Genomic DNA, 26,750 nt, shown 5'->3' on the forward strand with positions numbered 1-26,750 from the left:
ACATGTGAATCATTCTTCCATAAAGACATATACACACATATGTTCATTGTAGCACTATTCACAATAAAAAGACATGGAATCAACTTAAATGACGAAATAAAGAAAATGTGGTACATATACACCATGGAATACTATGCAGTCATAAAAAAGAATGACATCATGTCCTTTGCAGCAACATGGATAGAGCTGAACACCATTATCCTAAGTGAAATAACTCAGAAACAGAAAAATCAAACACCACATGTTCTCACTTATATGTGGGAGCTAAACAATGGGTACATATGGACATAAAAATGGAAATAATAGACACTGGGGAGTCCAAAAGGAAAGAAGGTTGGAGGGTTAAGGTTGAAAAATTACCTATTGGGTATAGTATTCACTATTTGGTGATGGGTTCACTAGAGCCCAAATCTCACCATTATGCAATATATCCATGTACCAAACCTGCACATGTACCCCGTGAATCTAAAATTTTTAAAGATTCTATTAAACAATAAAGCAACAGGAATAATGTACTAAGGATATTAAATTTATTTTAAAAATAAATTTTGGATAAAACTTGTGTGTGTATATATGTAGACAGAGAGAAATAAATGCATCTATAAAGGAGCTTACACACACACACACATACAGTAAATACATACATGAAGATACTATATAAAATATACTACATCGAAATATTTCTGAATTATAACTAATTCAACAAGAAAATGTTCAAAATTTGCATATAGTCAATAATAAAGAAAAGAGAGCTAATTATATACTTACCAAGAAGAGGTGGAAGTGGAGGCACTAAAGGTATTCTAATGAGCTGTAAAATTTTTCCCCCAATAATGGCACTATAAAAAATAATTAACAATCCAAATAAATTTCCACTGGGGAGAGCTTCAGAGCCTAAGATTGACCAGATCATACACCATATCATAAACAGTATAACTCCTGAAATACAAAAAAGTGTACAGCTATATATCTACATACACATAGATGTATACAAACAAAGGATCAATTCTCTTTTATCATACAAATAGCCAGTTCTATAAAATGATACATGGTATAGATCAACATTGCTTACTAGTTTGATGAAAGAGATATCTGCTTCACATGTATTCCAAATAACCTGTCAATTTATGAAGTAGGTTTTAAACAAAGTGTTTTTACTTTAAAAATATTTAAAACCTATATGTGGGCCAGGTGCAGTGGCTCATGCCTTAATCCCAGTACTTTGGGAGGCTGAGGCGGGCTGGATCACATGAGGTCAGGAGTTTGAGACCAGCCTGGTCAACACAGTGAAATCCCGTCTCTACTAAAAATGCAAAAATTAGCCAGGCGTGGTGGTGCGTGCCTGTAATCCCAGCTACATGGGAGGCTGAGTCAGGAGAATCTCTTGAACCCGGGAGGTGGAGGTTGCAGTGAGCCAAGATTGTTCCACTGCATTCCAGCCTGGGTGACAGAGTGAGACTCAGTCTCAATAAAAAAATAAAAAAAAACCTATATGTGAACTCTTGAAAATGCTAACCATTATAATATATGATTGTTAAAAACATCATGGCAATATGATGAGATTTACTTCATTTTATATTTTAAAATAGCTTTTTCATCAGAATGGAAAATAAGAGGATGATTGGCTGTGGTAAGAATTCACAATCTTATTGAAGATCACAGTGTCAAGGTGCCAAATCTTTCAACAGGAACCTACTAAATCTTTGTATTGAAAGGATAATTCAACTGATATTTGGCATAAATGTATTAGAGGAGGTAATGGCTGGAAGAAATGAACCTAGATTTTGTGGGAATAAATATAAAGTATCTTAGATTATGTGTAGGAAGTAGAGGTAGATAAGATGAGTAGGTATAAGTTACTAGACATCTTGTTTCTGGCAACTAGGTGTTACTCACTGAGGAATCCATAGGTTTCTGTAAAGGACAGACAATAACATGGTAAATTTCCATATGCTAATTAAATGGCTACCTTTATTTGCTATGAATCATAATTGCTAATGCTTTTAATATTCTTAAAACAGCTTACATGAATTTTTTAGCTATGACCCCTTTCTGGCTGTATAGAATTTGCCAGGGTAAAAGAGGAGGATTTTGACTCACTCCAGGCGGAAAGTTAGAACAAAGTATCTTTCCTCCTCCCCTCTGATTATTGTCATCCTGCAAAACTGGAAGTCTTGGAGGGCTAAACTCTTACTAAAAGAATGGACCAGGCTGGGCATGGTAGCTCACGCCTGTAATCCCAGCACATTGGGAGGCCGAGGCAGGTGGATCACCTGAGGTCAGGAGTTCAAGATGAGCCTGACCAACATGGTGAAATTCGTCTCTATTAAAAATACAAACAATTAGCCTGGCCTGTTGGCGCATGCCTGTAATCCCAGCTACTTGGGAGGCTGAGGTAGAATTGCTTGAACCCAGGAGGCGGACATTGCAGTGAGCTGAGATGGTGCCACTTCACTCCAGCCTGAGTAATAAGAGCAAAACTCCATCTCAAGAAAACAAAACAAAACAAAACAAAAAAAAACACGGACCAGAAAATGTCATCCTACTGACAAATTGAGAAGACAAGGCAGTTTGTCTTAGCTGGTCTCTGGGTGGCAAAGTCTTTTTTGAGAATTCATATGTAAAACTGGCCTCATCCAACTTATGTGTAGGGCTCAAATTACATTACGTGCACAGGTTAGGGATCCCAAAGTTCTAAACCTACCATAAAAGTGTCCCTGCATAGAAGTATCCCTAGAACACTTAGTAGATGCTAATTCAAAAAATCTCTAATAGACAGTCCTGATCCCAGACTGCATAAAGTCTCAAAGGTAAAGCCAAGTGAATCTGAACTTAAAATAAGAAAAAATATCCCATGAGCAAAAGTTAACAGATACAACAAAGAATGGGATTAGATGTCTAAAAACCTCAGCTAATAGAACCACTAGATAGACACTATAAAATATGTATTTTCAAAGGGACTAGAGACAATTTTTAAAAACTGGAGACATGAGAAGAAGAAATTACTTGAAAGTATTGTAAAATAATTAAATAGAACATCTAGAAAAAACTTTAAAATTTACTCAACTAAAAAAAAACCCACTAAGTACCCAAACAGCAGTCTAGACATGGCTGAAGAAAGAACACAGCAAAGTAGTAGATATGAGGAAATTACTTAAGAGCATAGCACACACACACACACAAAAACCGAGGTGGAAAATAAGAGATTCAGATTATGGAAAAGATCTAAAACACAACTAATAGTAGTTTCAGAAACATAATTGAAAGAATGAAGAAGATATAATATTTGAGAAGAAAACTGAATTCAAATTTTACAGAATTGATTAGTGTTTTTATTGATTTGGACACAAGAAGTCAAATGAGTTCTAATCAGGATTAAGTAAAAATAGATACTTGGATAAAATGTTGAGAAACTATAGACTACCAAAGGCAAAAATAAAATCTTACAAAATCTAGACAGAGAAAAAAGAGATTAATCATAATCGAATAAACAATAGAGCAGATTCTCAGTTCTTATCAGCAACAATAGAAGATGCAAGATAATTAAATAAAGTCTTCAAAGTACAGAGATAAAGAAACCATTCAATGTTGAATTCTGTAGCCAGTTAACTGTCACTCGAACAAAAGACAAATGAAAGATATTGTCAAACAAATACATTTAAGAACATATGCCATTTTTTACCAGGGAAAAATCTACTGAAAGATATGCTTTAGAAATATGACATGGAACCAAAAAGGAAGGAACAATGTGCAAAGAAATTGGTAAAATGTAGGTTAGTCTAAACAAGTATTGGTTGTGTAACACATTACTAATGAAAATTGTTAATCAGAGGATATAAAGATAAGGTTGGGAGGTGACATGAAAAGGTTGGCAATTTATTTCCACACCAAAACTCCCCCCAAAAATTGCAAAAATACCAAAAACAATCATTTCAGGACCCTGAAAACTCATCAAAGGCAGTTATCAAATTAAGAAGCATTTATTCTTGAAAAAATGTTAGGGTTTTGGGTAGGATTGGTAAAAGTCTGAGTCCTTCCTGACTGGGGTTGCTCCCTGATATGGTGTGGCTTTGTGTCCCCATCCAAATCTCATCTTGAATTGTACTCCCATAATTCCCACGTGTTGTTGGAGATAATTGAATCATGGGGGTGGTTTCCCCCATACTGTTCTCATGGTAGTGAATAAGTCTCACAAGATCTGATGGCTTTATCAGGGGTTTCCGCTTTTGCATCTTCCTCATTTTCTCTTGCCGCCACCATATAAGAAGTGCCTTTCACCTCCCGCCTCCCCAGTCATCTGGAACTATAAGTCCAATTAAACCTCTTTTTCTTCCCAGTCTTGGGTATGTCTTTATCAGCAGAATGAAAACGGACTAATACACTCCCATCTCTCTTCTCATCCCCAAGCTCAGTTGGGAAAAACTGTAGTTTTACCAGTTTGAAGCTGGATGTAAAACCCAGCAGCTTTTCTGTTAGGGCTGGGGGCAGGGGTGGATTTGGTATGGAGTAGAGGGAAGAAATCAATGGTTTTGCCAGTTAAATATAACAGAGTGGTTTGAGAATGAACAGAGAGAATTGCAGCTTTGCTGGTCTGAGGTTGCAGTTTCAATTGGGGAAGTGGAAGACAAGACAAAAATTTACATGAGAGATCCTGAGGGTCAGTAGGTGCAGCAAACCACCATGGCACATGTATACCTGTGTAACAAACCTGCACGTTCTGCACATGTATCCTGGAACTCAAAGTAAAATTAAAAAAGAAAGAAAGAGAGAGAGAGAAAGAAAGAAGAGCAAAGAAAGAGGAAGAAAGAAAGAGAGAGAAAGAAAGAAAGAAAAGAAAAGAAAAGAAAAGAAAAGAAAAGAAAGACCCACATGCAAGGCTAGAGTTTTCCAGTTCCAAGTTCCAATTCTCTCACTGAGAAGAGTGGCTCACTGTGCCTAAACTGTTTATACAAACAATGTGGTTTACTCTGAACAGCTGCTTTTCTTCTGGGAGTCTGGAATTCTGGTACATGTGAAGGAGAGTAACCTCCGTAAAATCCTGAGTACTGAGTCTCTAATGAGACTCTGGTCCTGGTAGATGACATTGCACATGTGCTGTCAAAATTTCATACTGGGGAAGAGAAATACATCCTTGTAACTCCACAGGAGATGATTCCAGGAAGCTTGTGCCTGGTATCCTCCAGACTTTACCACATACAACTTTTTCCCTTTGCTAATTTTGCTTTGTATCCATTCACTGTAATAAATTAAAAACCTGAGTATTACTAAAAAAAAAAAAAAAAAAAAAAAGAGATCCTGGAAGGGAGAGAATCATAGAAAGTTTGAGATAAGTTCTCCACACATATATGGCCGATTGGAAAAGTATGGAAGTGCAGGAAAGACTCAAGAGAGTTATGACAAAAAGTAAAAATGCAGTAAGACTTGAGTATTAATTGCAACTTTGAATGCATTCACCCACCCACCCACAGATTATTTGGCAGAGAGTGGAAGCCTTACTAGCTTTAACATAATGTCTCTCCAAAATCGAGCTATGCAACAGACACAAAGGAAATCCCTAGAAAGACAGGCTAAAACAACAATAACAACAACAACACAATATAAAAGACATCACTGCTGAAAACCACTGGGCAGAAGGATTACACAGCACAAGTATAGGCCAATTACAAAACAATAACAACAACAAAAACAATCACAAATAAAAACCAAATCCAGATTTGCTATAATGTGTAATTAAAGTGTTTAGTTTTCAATTAAAAATTATCAGTCATGTAAGGAAACAGGAAAATATGGCTCATACTCTGGAAAAAAAGCAGTGAATAGAAACAGTCTCAATTCAGATATTGGATTTAGAAAGAAAGTTTTCAAAGTATATATTATAAATATGTTCAAATTAAAAATATGATAATGTGCTGTCTGATAGAGAATATGAATAAGGAGACAGAATATATTTAAAAATAGAATCTAGAATAGAAAAGTACAACAGTTAAAGTGAAAAAATCACTAGCAAGGTTCAATAGCATATCTGACCTTGTCAAAGAAAGTATCAGTGAACTTGAAGATAGACCAATAGAGGTTAATCAATCTGAAGAACAAAAAGAAAAAAGAATGAAGAATAATAAGCAGATCCTCAGAAACTTATGGGATACCATCAAGAGCACTAACATATGCATAATGGGAATTCCAGGAGAAGAGAGAGAGAAGAGGGCAGAAAAATATTTGAAAACATCATGTCTGAAAACTTCAAAAATGTTATGAAAAGCATTAATCTTCAGATATAAGAAGTTCAACAAATCTCAAGTAGGATAAACACAAAGAGATTCACACCTAGAGCCATCATAGTCAATTTGGTGAAAACCAAGGATAATAAGAAAATCATGAAAGTAGCAAGAGATGACTTATCACATACAGGGGAACAATAATATGATCTATACTGGCATTTTTATCCGAAAAAAATGGAGGCCTTATGAAGGGACATTTCAAAAGTGGAGGGAAAAATAACTGTCAATTAAGAATTCTGTATCCAGTTAAATGATCCTTCAAAAATGGAGCTGAAATAAAGACATTTCCAGAAAAATAAAAATAAAGAGAACTTATCCTTGCTAAAGAAACACTAAATAAAATGCTTTTAAGATAAAAGGATATGACACCAGATGGCAACTTGAACCTATAAGGAATAAACGGCACTGGAAGTGGTAAATAAATTTGTAAGTATAAAAGATTGTATGTGTGTGTGTGTGTGTGTGTGTGTGTGTGTGCGTGTGTATTCTGATTTCATCTCTTTTTTAAAAAAAGCATCTGATTATTATAGGCAATAACTATAAAAATACTGCTGAGTTCATAGCATATAAGAGGTACATTGGATCAAAGTTGCTATATAACACTGGAATTAAGTAAAAATTATTAAACCAAAGTAGATTGTAAAAAGTGAAGATGATTGATTATTATAATCCCCAAAGGTACTTGGGAGGCTGAGATAGAAGTATTGCTTGAGGCTAGGAGTTTGAGACTAGCCCAAGCAACAGAATGAAACTCTGTTGATATAGTTTGGATATGTGTCCCTGCCCAAATCTCATGTTGAATTGTAATCCCCAATGTTGGAGATTGGTCCTGCTGGGAGGTGAATGGGTCATGGGGGCAGATTTCTCATGAATGGTTAGTATCATCCTCTTGGTGCTGTCCTTGGGACAGTGAGTAAATTCTTGTGAGATCTCATCATTTAAAAGTGTGTGGCACTGCCCCTTGCTCTTTTACTCCTGCTTTCGTTATGTGACATGTCTTTGCCTTCTGCCATGATTGTAAGCTTCCTGAAGCCTTCCCAGAAGCAGATGCCTCTATGCTTCCTGTACAGCCTGAAGAACTGTGAGGCAATTAAACCACTTATAAATTATCGAGTCTCAGGTATTTGAAAGCAATGCAAGAATGGACTAATTCACCTGTCTCTAAAAAATTTAAGCAAAATTACCCAGGTGTGATGACACATGCCTGTAGTCCCAGCTACTTGACAGGCAAAGGTGAGAGGACTGATTAAGCCCAGGAGTTTGAGGCTGCAATAAGCTATGACCATGCCATTGTCTCTTAAAAAAGTAAGCCCCAGAGAGGCTGGGCGCAGTGGCTCACACCTGTAATCCCAGCACTTTGGCAGGCCGTGCTGGGCGGATCACAAGGTCAGGAGATGGAGACCATCCTGTCTAACATGGTGAAACCTCATGTCTACTAAAAATACAAAAAAATTAGCTGGGCGTGGTGGCGGGCACCTGTAGTCCCAGCTACTCGGGAGGCTGAGGCAGGAGAATGTCGTGAACTCGGGAGGTGGAGCTTGCAGTGAGCCGAGATCCCGCCACTGCACTCCAGCCTGGGTGACAGAACAAGACTCCATCTCAAAAAAAAAAAAAAAAAAAAAAAAAATCAACACAGAAATTGAAATAGGGCACTAAAAATACTTGGTTAATTAAAAATACTTGGTTAATGAAAGAAGCAGTAATGTAAGAAAAGAAAAACAAAAAGACATGACACATAGAAAACAAATAACAAAATGTTACATGCAAGTCCAACCATATCAATAATTATGTGAACGGACTAAAATAAAAAGGCAACTATTACCGTACAGGACTTTAAAAAAACAAGATTCAGCTATATGGTGCCTACAAGAAACAAACTTTAGATAAAACAAGCAGGTTGAATGTAAAAGGATAGGAGACTAGGAGACATATATATATATATATATATGCAAATGGTAATTATGGGTGAAAGAAGAAAACACAAGTGTAATTACTATATATATGTAATTTTTTTTAACCTGTCAGTTTTATTGTCTGTAAAATGGGGATAAAAAAATTATCTCCTGCCAACATAAATAGGTTTTGTTACAATAAAATGAACTAGTGAGCGTGAAAGAACATTGCAATCTGTTAAGATGTTCTTCCAGGAATTCTTGCATTCTAGGAAAATCAGAACATTTCTGGTAATAGAATTTTTGACATTTTGAGGAAAGATATTTTTTAGGATATATGTGAAAAGAACACTTTATCTTCTCTAATTACATCATGGATTCTCTTTTTGCATTGAGATTCTGCTTGAATATCAATAGACAAGAGAAGGGGGTGGTTCAGGCATTTGTCTAGTGAGTGGAACGTTGACAGGAAGCAAGGAGCCAGAAGGACACTCCCCTGTGCTGTTGGTCAGGGGCCTGCTTGGCTGGTGCCAAGGATTTGTTCTCAGTGACAAGACAAATACAGAAATGGAGAGTGGTTACAAACTTCTATAGCAATTTGACACTGTATCTTATAAAGAGTAAATATCAGTCTACATCAAATAGGAAACTAAAAACAAAAACAATTGGGTATTAATCTATTAAGCTTAGTCCCGAGGTGACAAAATAATCTGTACAACAAACCCCACATGACACGAGTTTACCTATGTTACAAACCTGAACATGTACCTCTGAACCCAAAATAAAAGTTTTTTTTTTAAAAAAAAACCAAACAAAAAAACCACATCTGTTTCTTCATCACAGATAATTTGAGAAGCACTAGTGTCAGGAAAAAAGAATAGTAAATAATATGTACATTAAAACCCACCAGAAAACATATATGCAGTGGGATATCTTTTTGGACATTAAAGAAATGTGAAAAATCACACATATATTCCTAATGAACTTGACTATATTATATATATATGTTTATTTAGAAGTATTAAATTGAATTAAGTATTAAATTTATTTTTTAAAAAGTGGTATAAAGGAAGGATGTTCTGATTAAGAAGGATAGGTAAACAGCAATTACAACTCTGAGTAGAGAAATAGTAAAATGCCCAGAAACAGACTGGCAAAGGCTATAGACTAATTAATCTTACAAAAGGAAGCAGAATTTATTAATATAAATAACAAAGTATTGCTGATACTTAAATAATTGTGAGTTATATTGAAGAATTATTTTATATTTTAAAATAGCAAACCCCCCAAAAAAACAGTGTGGTAAAGCTGTGGTGAGGTTTGTACATTTTAGGAAGCCTTGTTATTTTTAGCTCATATGGTTTTTTGGTAAGTAAAAATAAAAAAAAAGTTAAAAATGATTTCTCTGCTGCTTAAATTCTGATACACATCTCCTATTGCATGGTAAGATATGAGTTTAGAGTCACTGTATTTTTTTAGTAGTTCTACTAATAAGAAATTTTCATTAAGCTTTACTTTCTTTTTTTTTTTTTTTTTTTTTTGAGATGGAGTTTCGCTCTTGTTGCCCAGGCTGGAGTGCAATGGCGTGATCTCGGCTCACCACAACCTCCGCCTCCCAGGTTCAAGCGATTCTCCTGCCTCAGCCTCCTGAGTAGCTGGGATTACAGGCATGCAGCACCATACCCGGCTAATTTGGTATTTTTAGTAGAGACAGGGTTTCTCCATGTTGGTCAGGCTGGTCTTGAACTCCCGACCTCAGGTGATCCGCCCGCCTCAGCCTCCAAAATTGCTGGGATTACAGGCATGAGCCACTGTGACTGGCCTAAGCTTTACTTTCTAAAAATTATATCAAAATTGATATTTCTCTATTATCTAATCATAAATTATATCAAATATGCTGTTTTGAATTTTCTTTTTCCCTTTAAACATAAAGACACACATTCAGTTCATTGTGCTAGATAAATTACCAGTGCGATCACAAATTAAGAAATGCAATGCAAAGAATTTTGCACCCAAGGAGTTGTGAAAGTGTTAATAACTTTTGATGCAAAGATAATTTTATGAAAGTAACAGAAGACTAATAAAAGGTACAAAACAATTATTATGTAAGTATCTTCCTTTTTCTGAATCACCCATGATTAGTTTTTCCACCAGCAAAAACTGGCTATATACTTCAGATCTGTCTCAAATCTCCCTAGCCTCTTTTCCTAAACCTCCCCAGCCTCTCAGGACAGACAGGCTGCTCCTGTACTTTGTGCATTCTGCTATTTTTAGCAAGAGGCCTGTTTTGTCAGTGTTGTCTGAATAGTATTTGCCAACTCCCAGACTTTCAGTCACTTATTTGTTTATTTATTTATTTATTTGGCTCTTTTCTTGTATTTCCCTTTTCCTTTTCTTTCCTTTCTTTTTCCCTTTCCTCCTCCCTTCCTTTGCTTACTTATTTTTTTCCCTTTAATTCCCATTCACTATTTCCATGACTGTCAAATAGTAGGTTGATCCTTTAAAATATTCCTTTTTTAAAATTTATTGTACTTTAAGTTCTGGGATACATGTGCAGAACATGCAGGTTTGTCACATAGGTATACACATGCCATGTGGTGTGCTGCACCCATCTACAATATATCTTAAAATGAATAAAAGTGGAAACACGCAGGAGACATGGTGTATGGGGTGAGTGGGTTGCCAAGTGGATGGTGGCAGGTTGCTCCAGGGTGGCCAGTGGGGCTAAGTGCTATGTATTCCAAGCATGGTGGGGTTCCTGCCTTCCTGTGTGGCAGACTGTGGCATCAGGTAAGAGCCAGTCGGTGCCCACCCTGGCTCCTCCATTGCCTTGCTCTCAGCCCCTGGCATCCAGCCCACACCTGGAGGTTGAGCTGCACCCACTGCTCTGGGTCTCAGCCCTGCGATCACCTCAGTAGATATTCTGAGCTTGGCCATGCAGGCAACACTGAGCCATAGTTTACTATTCTTTCATGCATTTCTATCAGAGAGTCAGCAAAGGTAGTTGACAAAGCCCAAAGGAGAATGTTGAGGGGAGTTGATGACCTTGACTTTTTCATACAGGATGAAGCCATTGATAAATCTATGTATGCTTCAAAGTGGTCAATATGACATGGAATCACTGAAGACTGGGATATTATGGAAAGGTTCATGGAGCAAGTGGTTTTTAAATATCTTTGAGCAGAATCTGAGGACCATTATTTTTTAATGACAGAACTTCCACTGAATACACTAGAAAATACAGAGCATTTTTGCAGAAATTATGTTTGAATTATTTAATGTACCAGGATTCTACATTGCAATTCAGGAGGTACTGGCCTTGGCAGTATCTTGGACATCTCAACAAGTGAGTGAATGTATGTTAATGAGTATAGTCATTGACAAAGGAGATGGAGTCACCCATGTTCTCCCAGTTGTAGGTTATGTAATTGGGAGCTGCATCAATCACATCCTGATTGTAGGTGATACTGTGTATTTCATTCAACAGCTGCTAAGGGAGAGGGAGGTAGGAATCCCTCTTGAGCAGTCACTGGAGACCACAAAAGCCATTAAGGAGAAATACTGTTACATTTGCCCGGATATAGTCAAGGAATTTGCTAAGTACGATGTGAATTCCTGGAAGTGGATCAAACAATACACAGGTATCAATGTGATCAACCAGGAGAAGTTCATAACAGATGTTGGTTACAAAAGGTTCCCGCAACTTGAAATATTTTTTTACCCAGAGTTTGCCAACCCAGACTTTATGGAATCCATCTTGAATGTTGTTGATGAATACAAAACTGTCCCATTGATGTGCATCGTCCACTGTATAAGACTGTTGTTCTTTCAAGGGGTTTGACCATATTCGGGGATTTGAACCTCAACTACAGAGAGATTTGAAGAGTGGTACAAGCCAGATTAAAACTCAGTAAGGATCTCAGTGGCAGGAGAATCAAACCTAAGCTTGCAGAGGTTCGGGTGGTAATCCATCACATGCAGCACTATGCCTTATGGTTTGGAAGCTTAATGCTAGCCTCAACTCTGGAGTTATTTCAGGCCTGTCACACCAAGAAGGACTGTGAAGAATATGGCCCCAGCATCTGCCACCACAGCCTTCTCTTTGGAGTAAAGTCTTAGTGTCTGCCTTGAAAGCATCATTTAATACTGTCATGTTGGGGAACAAGTGTCCTTCAGAACCCAGAGAAGACTACCATTTCTAAATGACATTTGGTGTTGATGTCTGAGCAGCATGCTTGCATCACCTAGTGCATGAGGCACAAGGCAGAGTCATTTCAGTAAAAGCCATTTCTTTATGTGTTGACTGTTGTATGCCCACTCCTTCTTCTCTCACTCCCTTTCTTCATGCTTCCCCAGTTTCCCTCCTCCTTTTCACTTGAGCTTTTTTGTTGACAAATACCATTCTGAAGGAATTCAAATGTGACTTTGAAAATTGTTAAGAGGAAAAACAATTTCAAAAATGGCCCAAAATAGTTCTCCCCCAGGAAAGAATGCAGTGGTATAAATCCTTTTCCCCCAGCCTATTTTTATAAATAAAATGTTATAAACTTAAAATACGAAAAACCAATAACATAGCATTATTTACAGGATGCAATTAAAGCAGTGTATAGAGGGAAATGTATAGCTTTAAAAACAGAAAGAAAAAATAATCTAAAATTGGTAATTAAAACTTCCATCTTAAGACTCTAGAAAAAGATGAGTAAACCAAGCCAAAAGTAAGTAGGATGTATGAAATAAAAAGGTCACAGTGGAAAAACGATAAATACAGAACAGGATAACATTAAAAACAACCAAAGAAACTGAAAATTGCTTATTTCAGAAAGTCAAGAAGATAAATAATATTTAGTTACATTGACCAAGAAAAAAGAAAGAAGACACTAATTCCCAAAATCAAGAATCAAAGAGAAATATCACCACAGACCCTACCCTTAAAAGGATGTTAAGAAAATAGCATAATAACTCTAAGGCAAAAAATTCGACAACTTAGATAAAATAGAATAATTCCTAGAAAGACACAAATTACCCAAACTGACTCAAGGAAAAAGGAAAAAAAAAACAAATACCAATATCAAGTAAAGAAATTGCATCAGTAATTTCAAATCTTCCTATAGAGAAAAAATATATTTCACTGGTGAATTCTATCAAACTATTAAGGGAGGAAATAATACCAATGTTACAAAAACTTTATTAAGCAAATAGAGGAGGAAGGAAACTTCCCAATGAACTTTATTTCATTTGATATCAATATTACCCTGATATCAAAACAAGACAAAGACATTACAAGAAAACACAGCTATATACCAATATCCCTTGTGAACCTAGACATAAAAATTCTTAACCAAACATTAGCAAACGTAATTGAGCAACATATGAAAAGGATTTTATACCATAATCAAATGAAGTTTATCTCAGGAATGTGAGGTTGACTTAACATCCAAAAATCAATGTAATAAACTATATTAACAGAATAAAGGACAAAACCATATGACCACCTCAATAGATGCAGAAAAGCATTTGACAGAATTCAACACTCATATATTTAAAAAAATCTCATCAACTTATGAATAGAAGGGAACTTCTTCAAATGATCAAGGCATCTACCAGAAGCCTATAGCCAACATACTTAATGGTAAAAATGTGCTTCCCTCTAGATTAGGAAACATGCAAAGATATCTGTGTTTACCACTTCTATTTAACAATGCACCATAGGTCTTAATTTGTGCAATAGTCAAGGAAAAAAGGTATGGAAAAAAGACAACTCTTTTTATTGTTAGCCGTGTATACAGAAAATCCTAAGGAACACACCCACACACACACACCCACATACCACACCCCCTCCCAGACTTACTAGAACTAAGAGGGGGGCTTAGCAAGTTTGTAGAGTATATGATCAATATACAAAAATCGGTTATATATATAGTAGCAACAAACAGTACAAAGATGAAATAAAGAAAACAATTCCAATCACAATAGCATCAAAAATAAATGTCTTAGTTTGTTTTATGTTGTTATAATAGAATACCTGAGACTGTAAAAAGAGGTTTATTTAGCTCATGTTTCTCCAGACTGGGAAGTTCAAGAAGCATGGCACCAGTATCTGCTTAGCTTCTGGTGAAGGCTTTAGTAGTGCATCACAACATGGCAAAAGACCAAAGAGGAAGTGGGAATGTGCCAAGAGGCCAAACACAAGGTACAACCTTGTACAATGGGTTGCTTTATAACAATCCATTCTCAGGGTAACTAATCTATTCCCACAGGAACCAATCCAGTTTCATGAGAGCAAGAACTCACTCACTATATGAGAACCGCACCAAGCTGCTAAAAATGGCAGAGCCCCCATGACCCAAGCATCTCCCATTAGGCCCTACCTCTTAAAGGTTCCAACATGATTTTTGGCAGAGACACAGAAACCATGGCATTCCACCCTTGGAACCCCAAACTCATGTCCCTTTTACACTATAAAATATAATTATTTAATCTCAATGGTCCCCAAAGTCTTAATGTATTCCAGTAACAATTCAAAGGTCAAAGTCCAAAGTCTCATATAAGACTCAAGGCAAGTTCCTTTTAGCTATGAGCCTGTAAAATAAAAAAATAAAAAAAAAAAGTTATTTACTTCCAGGATGCAATGGTGGAATAGTCATACGGCAGACAGTCCCATTCCAAAAGGGAGAAATAGGCCAAAAGAAGAAAGAGGTGAAAGGCCTCAAGCAAGTTCAAAACTCAGCAGGGCAGACACTAAATCTTAAAGCTCCAGGATAATTCTCCACTCCATGTGCTATCTCCTGGGCACAGTAGGGAGTTTTTATCCCTAAAGTGTTGGGCAGCCCCACCTCCATTGCTTTGTTGGGCATAGCCACATGGCTGCTGTCACTGGTTGGAGTTGGATACCTGTGGCTTTCCCAGGCTGAAGTTGGATGGTGGCAATGGCTCTATAGTTCTGGAGTCCCAGTGGTGGTCCACTTCATGGATTCACTAGGCATTGCCCTGGTACAGACTCTTTGTGGCAGCTCCAACCCTACGTTTCTGCTCAGCATTGCCCTAGGGGAGGTACACTGCAGTGGCTCTGGCCCTGGAACAAGTCTCCACCTGAGCTCCCAGTCTTTTCAGTACATCCCTTAAAATCTAAATGGAAGCCACCATGCTTCCACTTCTCTTGTATTCTGCACATCTGCAAAACTAGTACCACATGGTTGTAAATGCCATCAAGGCTTACCGCTTGCACCCTCCAGAGTGCTGTTATGAGCTGTATCTGAGGCTGCTTGATCCGCGACTGCGTGCCACCAAGGTTTATGGTTTGTATCTTGTGGAATGGCAGCCTGAGCCACACCTGGGTATGATTGTGCCATGGCTGGGGTGGCTGCTGAGGGCTGTGCCAGAATTTGGGGAGCAGGATCTCAAAACAGAACAGGGCAGTGATGCATGGGTTCTGTCTCTTAAAACCATTCTGTCCTCCTAGACCTCTGGAGAGGCAACCTCAAAAATTTCTGAAAATGTCTTCAGGGCCTTTAAAAAATTGTCTCAATAATTATCAACTGGCTTTCTTCTCTCAGTGCTAATCTCTTTAGTATTGGCTGTTCTGCTGCACCCTTGGATTCCTCTCCTGAAAATGCTCTTTCATTCTCTACCACATGGCCAGGCTATTAATTTTCAAATTTTTATGCTTGCTTCCCTTGTCATTTTGCATTTCACTGAATGTAGTAAGAAGTAACTACATAGCGGCTCTATATTTTGCCTAGAAATTTCCTCTGCCAGGTACCCTAGTTCATCACTCTTAAGTTTGGCCTTCCACAAAACCTTAGGGCACAAAGCCTTAGAAACAACATAGCCAAATTTTTGCTATGGTCTAACAAGGATGACTTGGTCTCCAGTTCCTAATACTTGTTCCTCATTTCTATCTGAGATCTCATTAGAATGGCCTTTGCTGTCCATATTTTTATCAGCATTGTGGTAATGACTACTTAACCAATCTCTAAGAAATTCTAAACTTTCTCTCGTCTTTTTGTTGTCTTCTGAGCCCTCACTGAAATTATCCTTAATGCTCTGTTTATGGCAATACAGTCTTTTTCTAGTCTGCTCCTTCAAACTCTTCCAACTTCTGCCCATTACCGAGTTCCAATGATGCTTCTGCATTTTTTGAGTATCTAAATAGCAACATCCCACTCTCAGTACAAATTTTCTGTCTTAGTCCGTTTTGTGTTGCTATAACAGAATATCGGAGACTGAGTAATTTATAAAGAGGTATATTTGGCTTGCAGTTCTGCAGGCTGGAAAGAATGACACTGGCATCTGCTTGGGTTCTGGTGAAAGCTTTAGTGTTATGTCACAACATGGTAGAACAAGGTCAAAGGGGAGTAGGCACGTACCAGGAGGCCAAGCATGAAGCGTGACCTCACCGTATAGCAACTCATTCTCATGGTAACTAATCCATTCCTGAGAGAACTAATCCCACAAGAGTGAGAACTCACTCAGCAGTGTAAGAATAGTACCAAGCTGCCCACAAAGGAAGAGCTCCCAAGACCCAAACACTTCCCATTAGGCCCCACCTCTTAAGCATTCCAACATGAGTTTTGGTAGAGACACTCAAACTATAGTAATAATAATTAGGAATAAATTTAACAAAATAAGTGCGAAACCTTTGCACTGAAAACTAAAAAACATCACTCAGATAAAAGCCTAAATAAATGGAGAGATATATCATGTTAATGGATTAGATGACTCAATATTGTTAGATGTCAACTGATCTACAAATTAACTGTAATTCCTGCCAAAAGTCTAGAAAGATTATTGGAAAAATTGACAAGCTGATTCTAAAGTTATATAGAAATACAAAAATACCTAGAACAGGTAAAACAATCTTGCTAAGTAAGAATGAAGTTAGAGTACTTAATACTGTCTTATTTTAAAATTCAGTGTAAAGCAACAGTAGTCAAGACAGTGTAGAATCCACATTAAGAGAGATAGATAGATCAATGGAACTAAGTGGAGTTCAGAATCCAACCCACATAAATAGTCAATTGATTTTCATCAAAGATGCTAAGACAATTCAATAGGAAAAAGATGTTCTTTCAACAAATGATTCTATAAGAACTGGTTATTCATTTACAAAAACTAAACCTAGATCCTTAGGTCATACGCGAAAATTAACTAAAATGGATCATAGACCTAATTGTATGAGCTAAAACTGTAAAACTTCTAGGAAAAAAATATAGGAGAAAATATTTATGACCTTGGACTAAGCAAAGGTTTCTTAGATATAATATCAAAAACATATTCCATAAAAGAAAAACTGATAAATTGGACTTCATCAAAATGATGAAATCTTTGCTTTTCAAAAATTTCTTAAATAAATGAAAAGAGAGGATCATTCCAAGATAGCCGAATAGGAACAGCTCCTGTCTGCAGCTCTCAGCATAATTGACGTAAAAGACAGGTGATTTCTGCATTTCCAACTGAGGTACATGGTTCATCTCACTGGGACTGGTTGGACAGTGGGTGCAGCCCACAGAGGGTGAGCCGAAGCAGGGCGGGGCATCGCCTCATCTGGGAAGCAGCACAAGGGGTTGGGGGATTTCCCTTTCCTAGCCAAGGGAAGCCGTGCCAGATGGTACCTGGAAAATCCGGACACTCCCACCCTAATACTGTGCTTTTCCAATGGTCTTAGCAAATGGCACACCAGGAGATTATATCACATGCCTGGCTCTGTGGGTCCCACGCCCACAGAACCTTGCTTACTGCTAGCACAGCAGTCCGAGATCGAACTGCAAGGTGGCAGCCTGGGCTGGGGGAGGGGCATCCACCATTGCTGAGGCTTGAGAGGTAAACAAAGCAGCTGGGAAGCTCAAACTGGGTGGAGCTCACTGCAGCTCAACGAGGCCTGGCAGCCACTGTAGACTCCACCTCAGGGGGCAGGGTATAGCTGAATAAAAGGCAGCAGAAACTTCTGCAGACTTAAACATCCCTGTCTGATAGCTCTGAAGAGAGCAGTGGTACTCCAGCATGGAGTTTGAACTCTTGAGAATGGACAGAGCTGCCGGTAGGGACTGACAGACATCTCATACAGCCAGGTGTCCCTCTGAGATGAAGCTTCCAGAGGAAGGATCAGGCAGCAATATTTGCTGTTCTGCAGCCTCCACTGGTGACACCCAGGCAAACAGGGTCTGGAGTGGACCTCCAGCAAACTCCAACAGACCTGCAGCTGAGGGTCCTGATTGTTAGAAGGAAAACTAACAAACAGAAAGGAACAGCATCAACAAAAAGGACGTTCACATCAAAACCCCATCTGTAGGTCACCATCATCAAAGACCAAAGGTAGATAAAACCACAAAGATGGGGGAAAACCAGAGCAGACAAGCTGAAAATTCAAAAAACCAGAGCGCCTCTTCTCCTCCAAGGGATCGCAGGTCCTCGCCAGCAATGGAACAAAGCTGGACGGAGAATGACTTTGACGAGTTGACAGAAGTAGGCTTTAGAAGGTCGGTAATAACAAACTACTCCGAGCTAAAGGAGGATGTTCGAACCCATTGCAAGGAAGCTAAAAACCTTGAACAAAGATTAGATGAATGGCTAACTAGAATAAACAGCATAGAGAAGACCTTAAATGACCTGATGGAGCTGAAAACCATGGCACGAGAACTACATGACACATGCACAAGCTTCCGTAGCTGATTCGATCAAGTGGAAGAAAGAGTATCAGTGATGGAAGATCAAATGAATGAAATGAAGTGAGAAGGGAAGTTTAGAGAAAAAGAGTAAAAAGAAACGAACAAAGCCTCCAAGAAATATGGGACTATGTGAAAAGACCAAATCTAAGTTTGATTGGTGTACTTGAAAGTGATGGGGAGAATGGAACCAAGTTGGAAAACACTCTTCAGGATATTATTCAGGAGAACTTCCCCAACCTAGCAAGGCAGGCCAACATTCAAATCCAGGAAATACAGAAAACACCACAAAGATACTCCTCGCGAAGAGCAACCCCAAGACACATAATTGTCAGATTCACCAAGGTTGAAATGAAGGGAAAAATGTTAAGGGCAGCCAGAGAGAAAGCCACAAAGGGAAGCACATCAGACTAACAGCAGATCTCTTGGCAGAAACCCTACAAGCCAGAAGAGAGTGGGGGCCAATATTCAACATTCTTAAAGAAAAGAATTTTCAACTGAGAATTTCATATCCAGCCAAACTAAGCTTCATAAGTGAAGGAGAAATAAAATCCTCCACAGACAAGCAAATGCTGAGAGATTTTGTCACCACCAGGCCTGCCTTACCAGAGCTCCTGAAGGAAGCACTAAACATGGAAAGGAATAACCAGTACCAGCCACACAAAAACATGCCAAATTATAAAGACCATCGATCCCGATCAAATTCACACATAACAATATTAACCTTAAATGTAAATGGGCTAAATGCCCCAATTAAAAGACACAGACTGGCAAACTGATAAAGAGTCAAGACCCATCAGTGTGCTGTATACAGGAGACCCATCTAATGTGCAGAGACACACATAGGCTCAAAATAAAGGGATGGAGGAAGGTCTACCAAGCAAATGGAAAGCAAAAAATAGCAGGGGTTGCAATCCTAGTCTCTGATAAAACAGACTTTAAACCAACAAAGATCAAAAGAGACAAAGAAGGCCATTATATAGTGGTAAAGGGATCAATGCAACAAGAAGATCTAACTAGCCTAACTATATATGCACCCAATACAGGAGCACCCAGATTCATAGAGCAAGTCCTTAGAGACCTACAAAGAGACTTAGACATCCACACAATAATAATGAGAGACTTTAACACCCCACTGTCAATATTAGACAGATCAATGAGACAGAAGGTTAACAAGGATTTCCAGGACTTGAACTCAGCTCTGCAACAAGCCGACCTAATACACATCTACAGAACCCTCCACCCCAAATCAACAGAATGTACATTCTTCTCAGCACCACATTGCACTTATTCCAAAATTGACCACATAGTTAGAAGTAAAGCACTCCTCAGCAAATGTAAAAGAACAGAAATCACAACAAACTGTCTCCCAGACCACAGTGCAATCAAATTAGAACTCAGGATTAAGAAACTCACTCAAAACCACACAAATACATGGAAACTGAACAACCTGCTCCTGAATGACTATTGGGTAAATAACGAAATGAAGGCAGAAATAAAGATGTTCTTTGAAACCAACGAGAACAAAGACACAACATATCAGAATCTCTGGGACATATTTAAAGCAGTGTGTAGAGGGAAATTTATCGCACTAAATAACCACAAGAGAAAACAGGAAAGATCTAAAATCGACACCCTAACATCACAATTAAAAGAACTAGAGAAGCAAGAGCACACAAATCCAAAATCTAGCAGAAGGCAAGAAATAACTAAGATCAGAGCAGAACTGAAGGAGATAGAGACACAAAAAACCCTTCAAAAAATCAATGAATCCAGGAGCTGTTTTTTGAAAAGATCAACAAAATTGATAGACCACTAGCAAGACTAATAAAGAAGAAAAGAGAGAAGAATCAAATAGATGCAATAAAAAATGATAAAGGGGATATCACCACCAATCCCATGGAAATACAAACTACCATCAGAGAATACTATAAACCCCTCTTCTAGAAGAAACGGATAAATTCCTGGACAAATACACCCTCCCAAGACTAAACCAGGAAGAAGTTGAATCCCTGAATAGACCAATAACAGGCTCTGAAATTGAGGCAATAATTAATTAGCCTACCAACCAAAAAAAGTCCAGGACCAGATGGATTCACAGCCGAATTCTACCAGAGGTACAAAGAGGAGCTGGTACCATTCCTTCTGAAACTATTCCAATCAACAGAAAAAGAGGGAATCCTCCCTAACACATTTTATGAGGCCAGCATCATCCTGATACCAAAGCCTGGCAGAGACACAACAACAAAAAAAGAGAATTTTAGACCAATATCCCTGATGAACATCAATGCAAAAATCCTCAATAAAATACAGGCAAACCGAATCCAGCAGCACATCAAAAAGCTTATCCACCACTATCAGGTCGGCTTCATCCCTGGGATGCAAGCCTGGTTCAATATATGCAAATCAATAAACGTAATCCATCACACTTCAGCCTTCGAGTAGCTGACAGGTGTGCCACCATGCCCAGCTAATTTTTGTATTTTTAGTAGAGATGGGGTTTCACCATGTTGCCTAGGTTAGTCTTGAACTCATGGGCTCAGGCCTCGGCCTCCCAAAGTGCTAGGATTACAGGCATGAGCCACTGTGCCTGGCCAATCTATGTAACTTTTCATGGAAGGCAAAACTATAAAGAAAGCAGATCATTTGTTACTTGGGACTTGGGTAGGTGGGAGTGAGGCTTTAATGCAAATAAGCATGAGGAAACTTTTTGAGATTATGTATGTATTCAAAAACTGAATTTTTGTAATTGTACAACTCAATAAATTTACCAAAACTCATCAAAATGTGCACTTAAAATAAATTTTGTGGTCTGTATATTATACCTCAAAAAAGCTGATAAAATATAAATTGGAACAAAAGTACTGGAAAACAATAAGTTGGAGACAAATGAGTGTGATCAAAATTAATGCATCCTTCAAGATGAAACTAGTGATTTTAATTTTAAAATTAATTTTTAAAATTACTTGTTAATTCAAGTACACATATTAAATTTCAAGGGTAATCGTGAATAGAATACAACTAGAACATACAACTTTTAAACAAACAGAGGGGAAAAACCTTGATCAATCTAATAGAATGCATTGGGGAAAAGAATTAGAGAAATAATATGGTTAACAGAAAGCACAAAATATGATGACAGAAGTAAATATAAATTTATCAATAACCACAATAAACTTAAACGGTCTAAATTAGTTAAAGACAGACACTTGAAGACTGGATTAAAAACATGAAAATCCAGGTATAACCTGTAGTAGTTAAAAATATGAAGACACAAAATTCTGAAGGTATGAGAAGAGTAAATGATAAATAAAACAAATATTAACCAATATATGGCTGGTATAGCTATTATCATATCAAAAACTATAATTTAAGACAAAAAACATTCTGAGGAATAAAAGTCATTATGTAAAGACATGTATGAAAGTAACAATTCAATCTTAAAATATATGAAGCACAAATTCACAGAATTAAAAAGAAAAATGGCTAAATCCTCAACCTTGAAGAAACTTAAACCTCTGAGTCAATGATAATCAAAATGTAGTAAGATTATCTCAGATTTTAACCACTGTATTAAAAAAGCTTAATTTAAAGGAAATATATAGACTTCTGTATGCTCAAATTAGAGAATATATATACTTTGAAGCCTGATAAAGTCTTAGGAGAACTGAACCTATACTAGCCTATGAATCAAATCACAACAAATAAACAAACATTATAACATGCGGCTTATACTCTGTAACCAAAATGCAATTTACAATAGAAAAAAATGTAAATTTATTTCATTTTCAAACTAAAGGCATACCTTAAATAATTTTTCAGTCAAAGAAGACATAAAAACAAAAATCAGAAGATATTTGGAAGTGAAATACTACATAACAAAACTTGTGAGATAGAGCTAAGGCAGTACTGAAAGGGCAATTTATATCTTTAAATGTTTATATTGAAAAATAGGCTGAAAATTAGTTAAGCGTCCACCTTTGGAAGTTTAGAAAGAGAAAAAGAGATTGGGCATGGTGGCTTAGGCCTGTAATCCCAGCACTTTGGGAGGTCAAGGCGGGCAGATTACGTGAGGTCAGGAGTTCAAGACCAGCTTGGCCAACATGGTGAAACCCCCGTCTCTACTGAAAATAGAAAAATTAGCTGGGTGTGGTGGCAGGTGCCTGTAATCCCAGCTACTTGGGAGGCTGAGGCAGAAGAATTGCTTGAGCCGGGGAGGCAGAGGTTGCAGTGAGCCGAGATTGGGCCACTGCATTCCAGCCTGGGCAACAAGCAAGACTCTATCTAAAAGAAAAAAAAAAAAATCGGAGTAAACCTAAATAAAATAGATTAAAGGAAATAAGGCTAAAAGTAGAAATAGACATTAATAAACTATAAAACAAAGAAACAATAGGCAAGATTAACAAAACCAAATGCTGATTCTTTGAAAAGAATAATAAAATAGGCACACTTCTGGTAAGATTGATTAATTAAAAAGAGAAGGCATAAATAAGCAATATTAAGAATAAAAAATGAAGTGTAACATAAAATATGAGTGAAAAAATAATAAAGTGACTACTATAGATGACTATATGACAACAGTCTAAAAACATAAGTAAAATGAACAACTTCGTTGGCCACTATAACTTATAAACACTTAGTCAAGAAGAAATGGGACACCTGAATATTCCTGTATCTATTTTTAAAAATTCAATCAGTAAATACTTTCTCATAGAAAACACGCACTAGTATGAGATACTTTAATATGAAAGTTCTACCAAACATTCAAAGAACATATAAATAAGCACTATCATATCAAAATAATTTCAGAGAATGGAAAAAGAGGGAACACCTTCCATTCATTTTGTGCGGGTAACATAAATGCAATATAAATATTTAAGATCATTATAATCCAAGAAAACTGGAGGCCAAACTAAGCTTAGATACAAACATCTAAAATAAAATAATAGTAAATCTAGTAATGTATTCTAAAAAAATTCTGGACCAGTTGGGTATCTCAGGAATAGAAGCAAACATTTAACAGTTTGCCCAAGCAGCTTTTATTTTATTTTATTATTTTTAAAGAGACAGGGTCTTGCCCTGCTGCCTGGGTTGGAATAGTGGCACGATCATATAGCTCACAGCATCCCTGAACTCCTGGGCTCCAGGGATCCTCTGCCTTAGGCTCCTGAGTAGCTGGGACTACAGGCACACACCACAATGCCTAGCTAATTTTTAAAAAGTTTTTATTTTGTAGAGACGAAGTCTCATTATGTTGCCCAGGGTAGCCTCAAACTCTTGGCTTCAAATGATTCTTCCACCTTGGTGCCCCAAAGTGTTGGGATTACAGGCATCAGCCATGGCACCTGGCCTGAGCAGGTTTTAATAAGTCACCCCATGTTTGGAGAATTTCTAACATTATTAATATTATTTTCCCAATGTAGAAGCCAGGAACTCAAGTTTTTAAACTTCCTTTGTCACGAAGGCATAGACACATGACGAACACACTGCTACTGACATTAATTTCTGCTTTTATCTGCATAGTTGGTATCTCCAGGAAAAGGAGGGGAATGAGGTTGGAAAATAGTATACAGGAAGCTTCAACTATATCTATAATGATTATATATACATATATATATAATTTTTTTTTTTGAGGCTGGAGTGCAGTGGTGCAATCCCAGTTCACTGCAACCTCTGCCTCCTGGGGTTCAAGCGATTCTCCTGCCTCAGCCTCTTGAGTAGCTGGGACTACAGGCACATGCCATGATGTCTGGTTAATTTTGTATTTTTTAGTAGAGATGGGGTTTCAAGATGTTGGCCAGGCTGGTTTGAACTCCCAACCTCAGGTGATCTGCCCTCCTCAGCCCCCAAAGTGCTGGGATTACAGGTGTGAACTACCGCGCCTGGCCAGATAATGTTTAAATTAGAAGGTCGCATGCATAAATATGATATCTTGGACATTGATGAGACCACATAGACAAACTATATAAAAAGAAAAGAGGAAAAGGCCCAGGTCTAAGTCCTGAGTGATAGTTGGTATTTAGAAGTTAGGAAAAGAAGAATGGAATATGGAAGACAAGAAAGGAAGAAGCAGTGAGGGAAGAAGAAAACCAGTAAGTGGTGCCTCAGAATTAGAAAAAAAAAGACAAGTGTTTCAATAAGAGAGTGATCATTGGTGTCAAAAGCTGGAAAGATCTTGAATACGATGCAGACAGAAACATTCACTGGATTTGGTTAATACACTTAGTCAGATAAAAAAAACCGCAGCAATTTCACCAGTTACGGTCCTTTTCATACTCCAGAGATGAAGGATAATATTTACTAGCCTATATAATATTCTATGTCTTGAATGTAGATATCAGTATTGATTTACTTTGAACTTCTACTTTAAAATCAAGAAATTAAGTCTCTTCTGAAATTCAAAGATACTATCATTTCTTAACAGTCATCAATAGTTTTCATGATATCTCATTTGAAGCAATAACTAATTTATATTGCATTAGCTAATTTATTAAATGGTTTCTGAATGACTATATGCAAGGATAGGTCCCAATCATAAAGAGCTAATACCTGCTTTGAAGGAACTTACAATTAATTTAATAAAAAAGACAGAAATGTTGTACAAATTAAAATGGCATAAGTGCCAAAGTAAAACTGGAAAATCTGGAAAAAAAATCATAGGTTCTTGAAAGATGAAATTTCAATAGGCAAAGATAAGGACATGGTAAATTAAGGGATAGGATGGACACAGATATAGCAACGTGAAGTCAAGAGCACATTGAGAGGTAAGTAAATTTGTCTGGATGAAGTGAGACATTTTGGCAGGTGAGAGTGGAAAGAAAATTCATAATTGAAACATGAAGTGTCTTGAATGCTTTGCTAAACTTTAGGAGTAAAATAAACATAAGAAATGTTATGGGCTGGGTGCAATGGCTTATTATCTGTAATCCCAGAACTTTGGGAGGCCAAGGCTGGAAGATGGCTTGAGCCCGGAAGTTGAAGACCAGCCTGGGAAACTCAGCGCAATGCTGTCTCTACAAAAAATTTTAAAAATTATCAAGGTATGGTGACATGTGCCTGCAGTCCCAGCTACTCAGTAGGCTGAGGCAGGAGGATCGCTTGAGCCCAGGAAGTCAAGGTTGCAGTGAGTTGTGATGGTGCCACTGTACTGCAGCCTGGGCAACAGAGTGAGACTCTGCCTCCAAAAAAAGAAAACAAAAAAAAGAGAGAAATATTATGGAAGTGGAATTGATAGGGCTTATAAACAAACTGAATAACAGCATGAGGAAAAAAGGCCAAGTCAAAGATGCTTATGAGCTCTCTAGGCTGTATAACAGACAATATTATAACTTAAAAAAAAAAAAAAAACCAGAAAAAAAGGAAGAAGAACAAGAGGAGCAGAGTTTTCTAGTGAGAAGATGAAGATACTTTTGACTACACTGGTGTGAGGGACCTTAAGAGAATTACAAACAGGATTCTGGTTAAGTAATTTATTATTATGCTTGTAGTTGAGGGCAGATATTTTGTTTTAGCTCCCTGGAAAACAGAACCTTATAGGTATTCAATAAATGTTTGCTGAGTAGATGACATTTTGATGTATCTAAATTAATGTTACTTCAGGAGAGCACCTAAACACCAATGTTGAGAACGTTTTTGGGAATACTTTAATTATGAACTTTTAGAACACTAGTACAATTTTTTTCTAACAACCAGAAAAATTTCTTGTCCCTAATAATTCTTTTCAATGTGCCATTCTCAGAGCCCCAGCTGGGTGCAGTATATGGCTAAGCAATTAATATGGGACAGCTAGAGTTTTAAAAATATATAGTCTATGAGAAGTTACAAATTTTTAAAAATGTATTCTTTTTTTATTATTATACTTTAAGTTTTAGGGTACATGTGCACAACGTGCAGGTTAGTTACATATGTATACATGTGCC

At 37.4% G+C, this 26,750-nt stretch overlaps 1 protein-coding gene and 1 pseudogene across 9 annotated transcripts in view; one reads left to right on the forward strand and one right to left on the reverse strand.

The window, feature by feature from the left end:
* The window catches only part of SLC9B1 (solute carrier family 9 member B1), a 151,947-nt gene that overhangs the window by 83,447 nt on the left and 41,750 nt on the right, over positions 1-26,750 (reverse strand). For 7 of the 9 annotated variants that reach the window (XM_063663936.1, XM_063663935.1, XM_063663933.1 and 4 more), the window contains one exon: positions 769-939. The exons of the other annotated variants lie outside the window; for them this stretch is intronic. In XM_063663936.1, coding sequence (XP_063520006.1) covers positions 769-939 — 171 coding nt within the window. The remainder of the gene's footprint in view (positions 1-768; positions 940-26,750) is intronic. 9 annotated transcript variants of the gene reach the window in all.
* LOC129035278 (actin-related protein 3B-like) lies at positions 11,294-12,289 on the forward strand (annotated as a pseudogene).

The sequence above is a fragment of the Pongo pygmaeus genome, chromosome 3 (assembly GCF_028885625.2).
Source record: "Pongo pygmaeus isolate AG05252 chromosome 3, NHGRI_mPonPyg2-v2.0_pri, whole genome shotgun sequence".
NCBI classification, from domain to species: domain Eukaryota; kingdom Metazoa; phylum Chordata; class Mammalia; order Primates; family Hominidae; genus Pongo; species Pongo pygmaeus.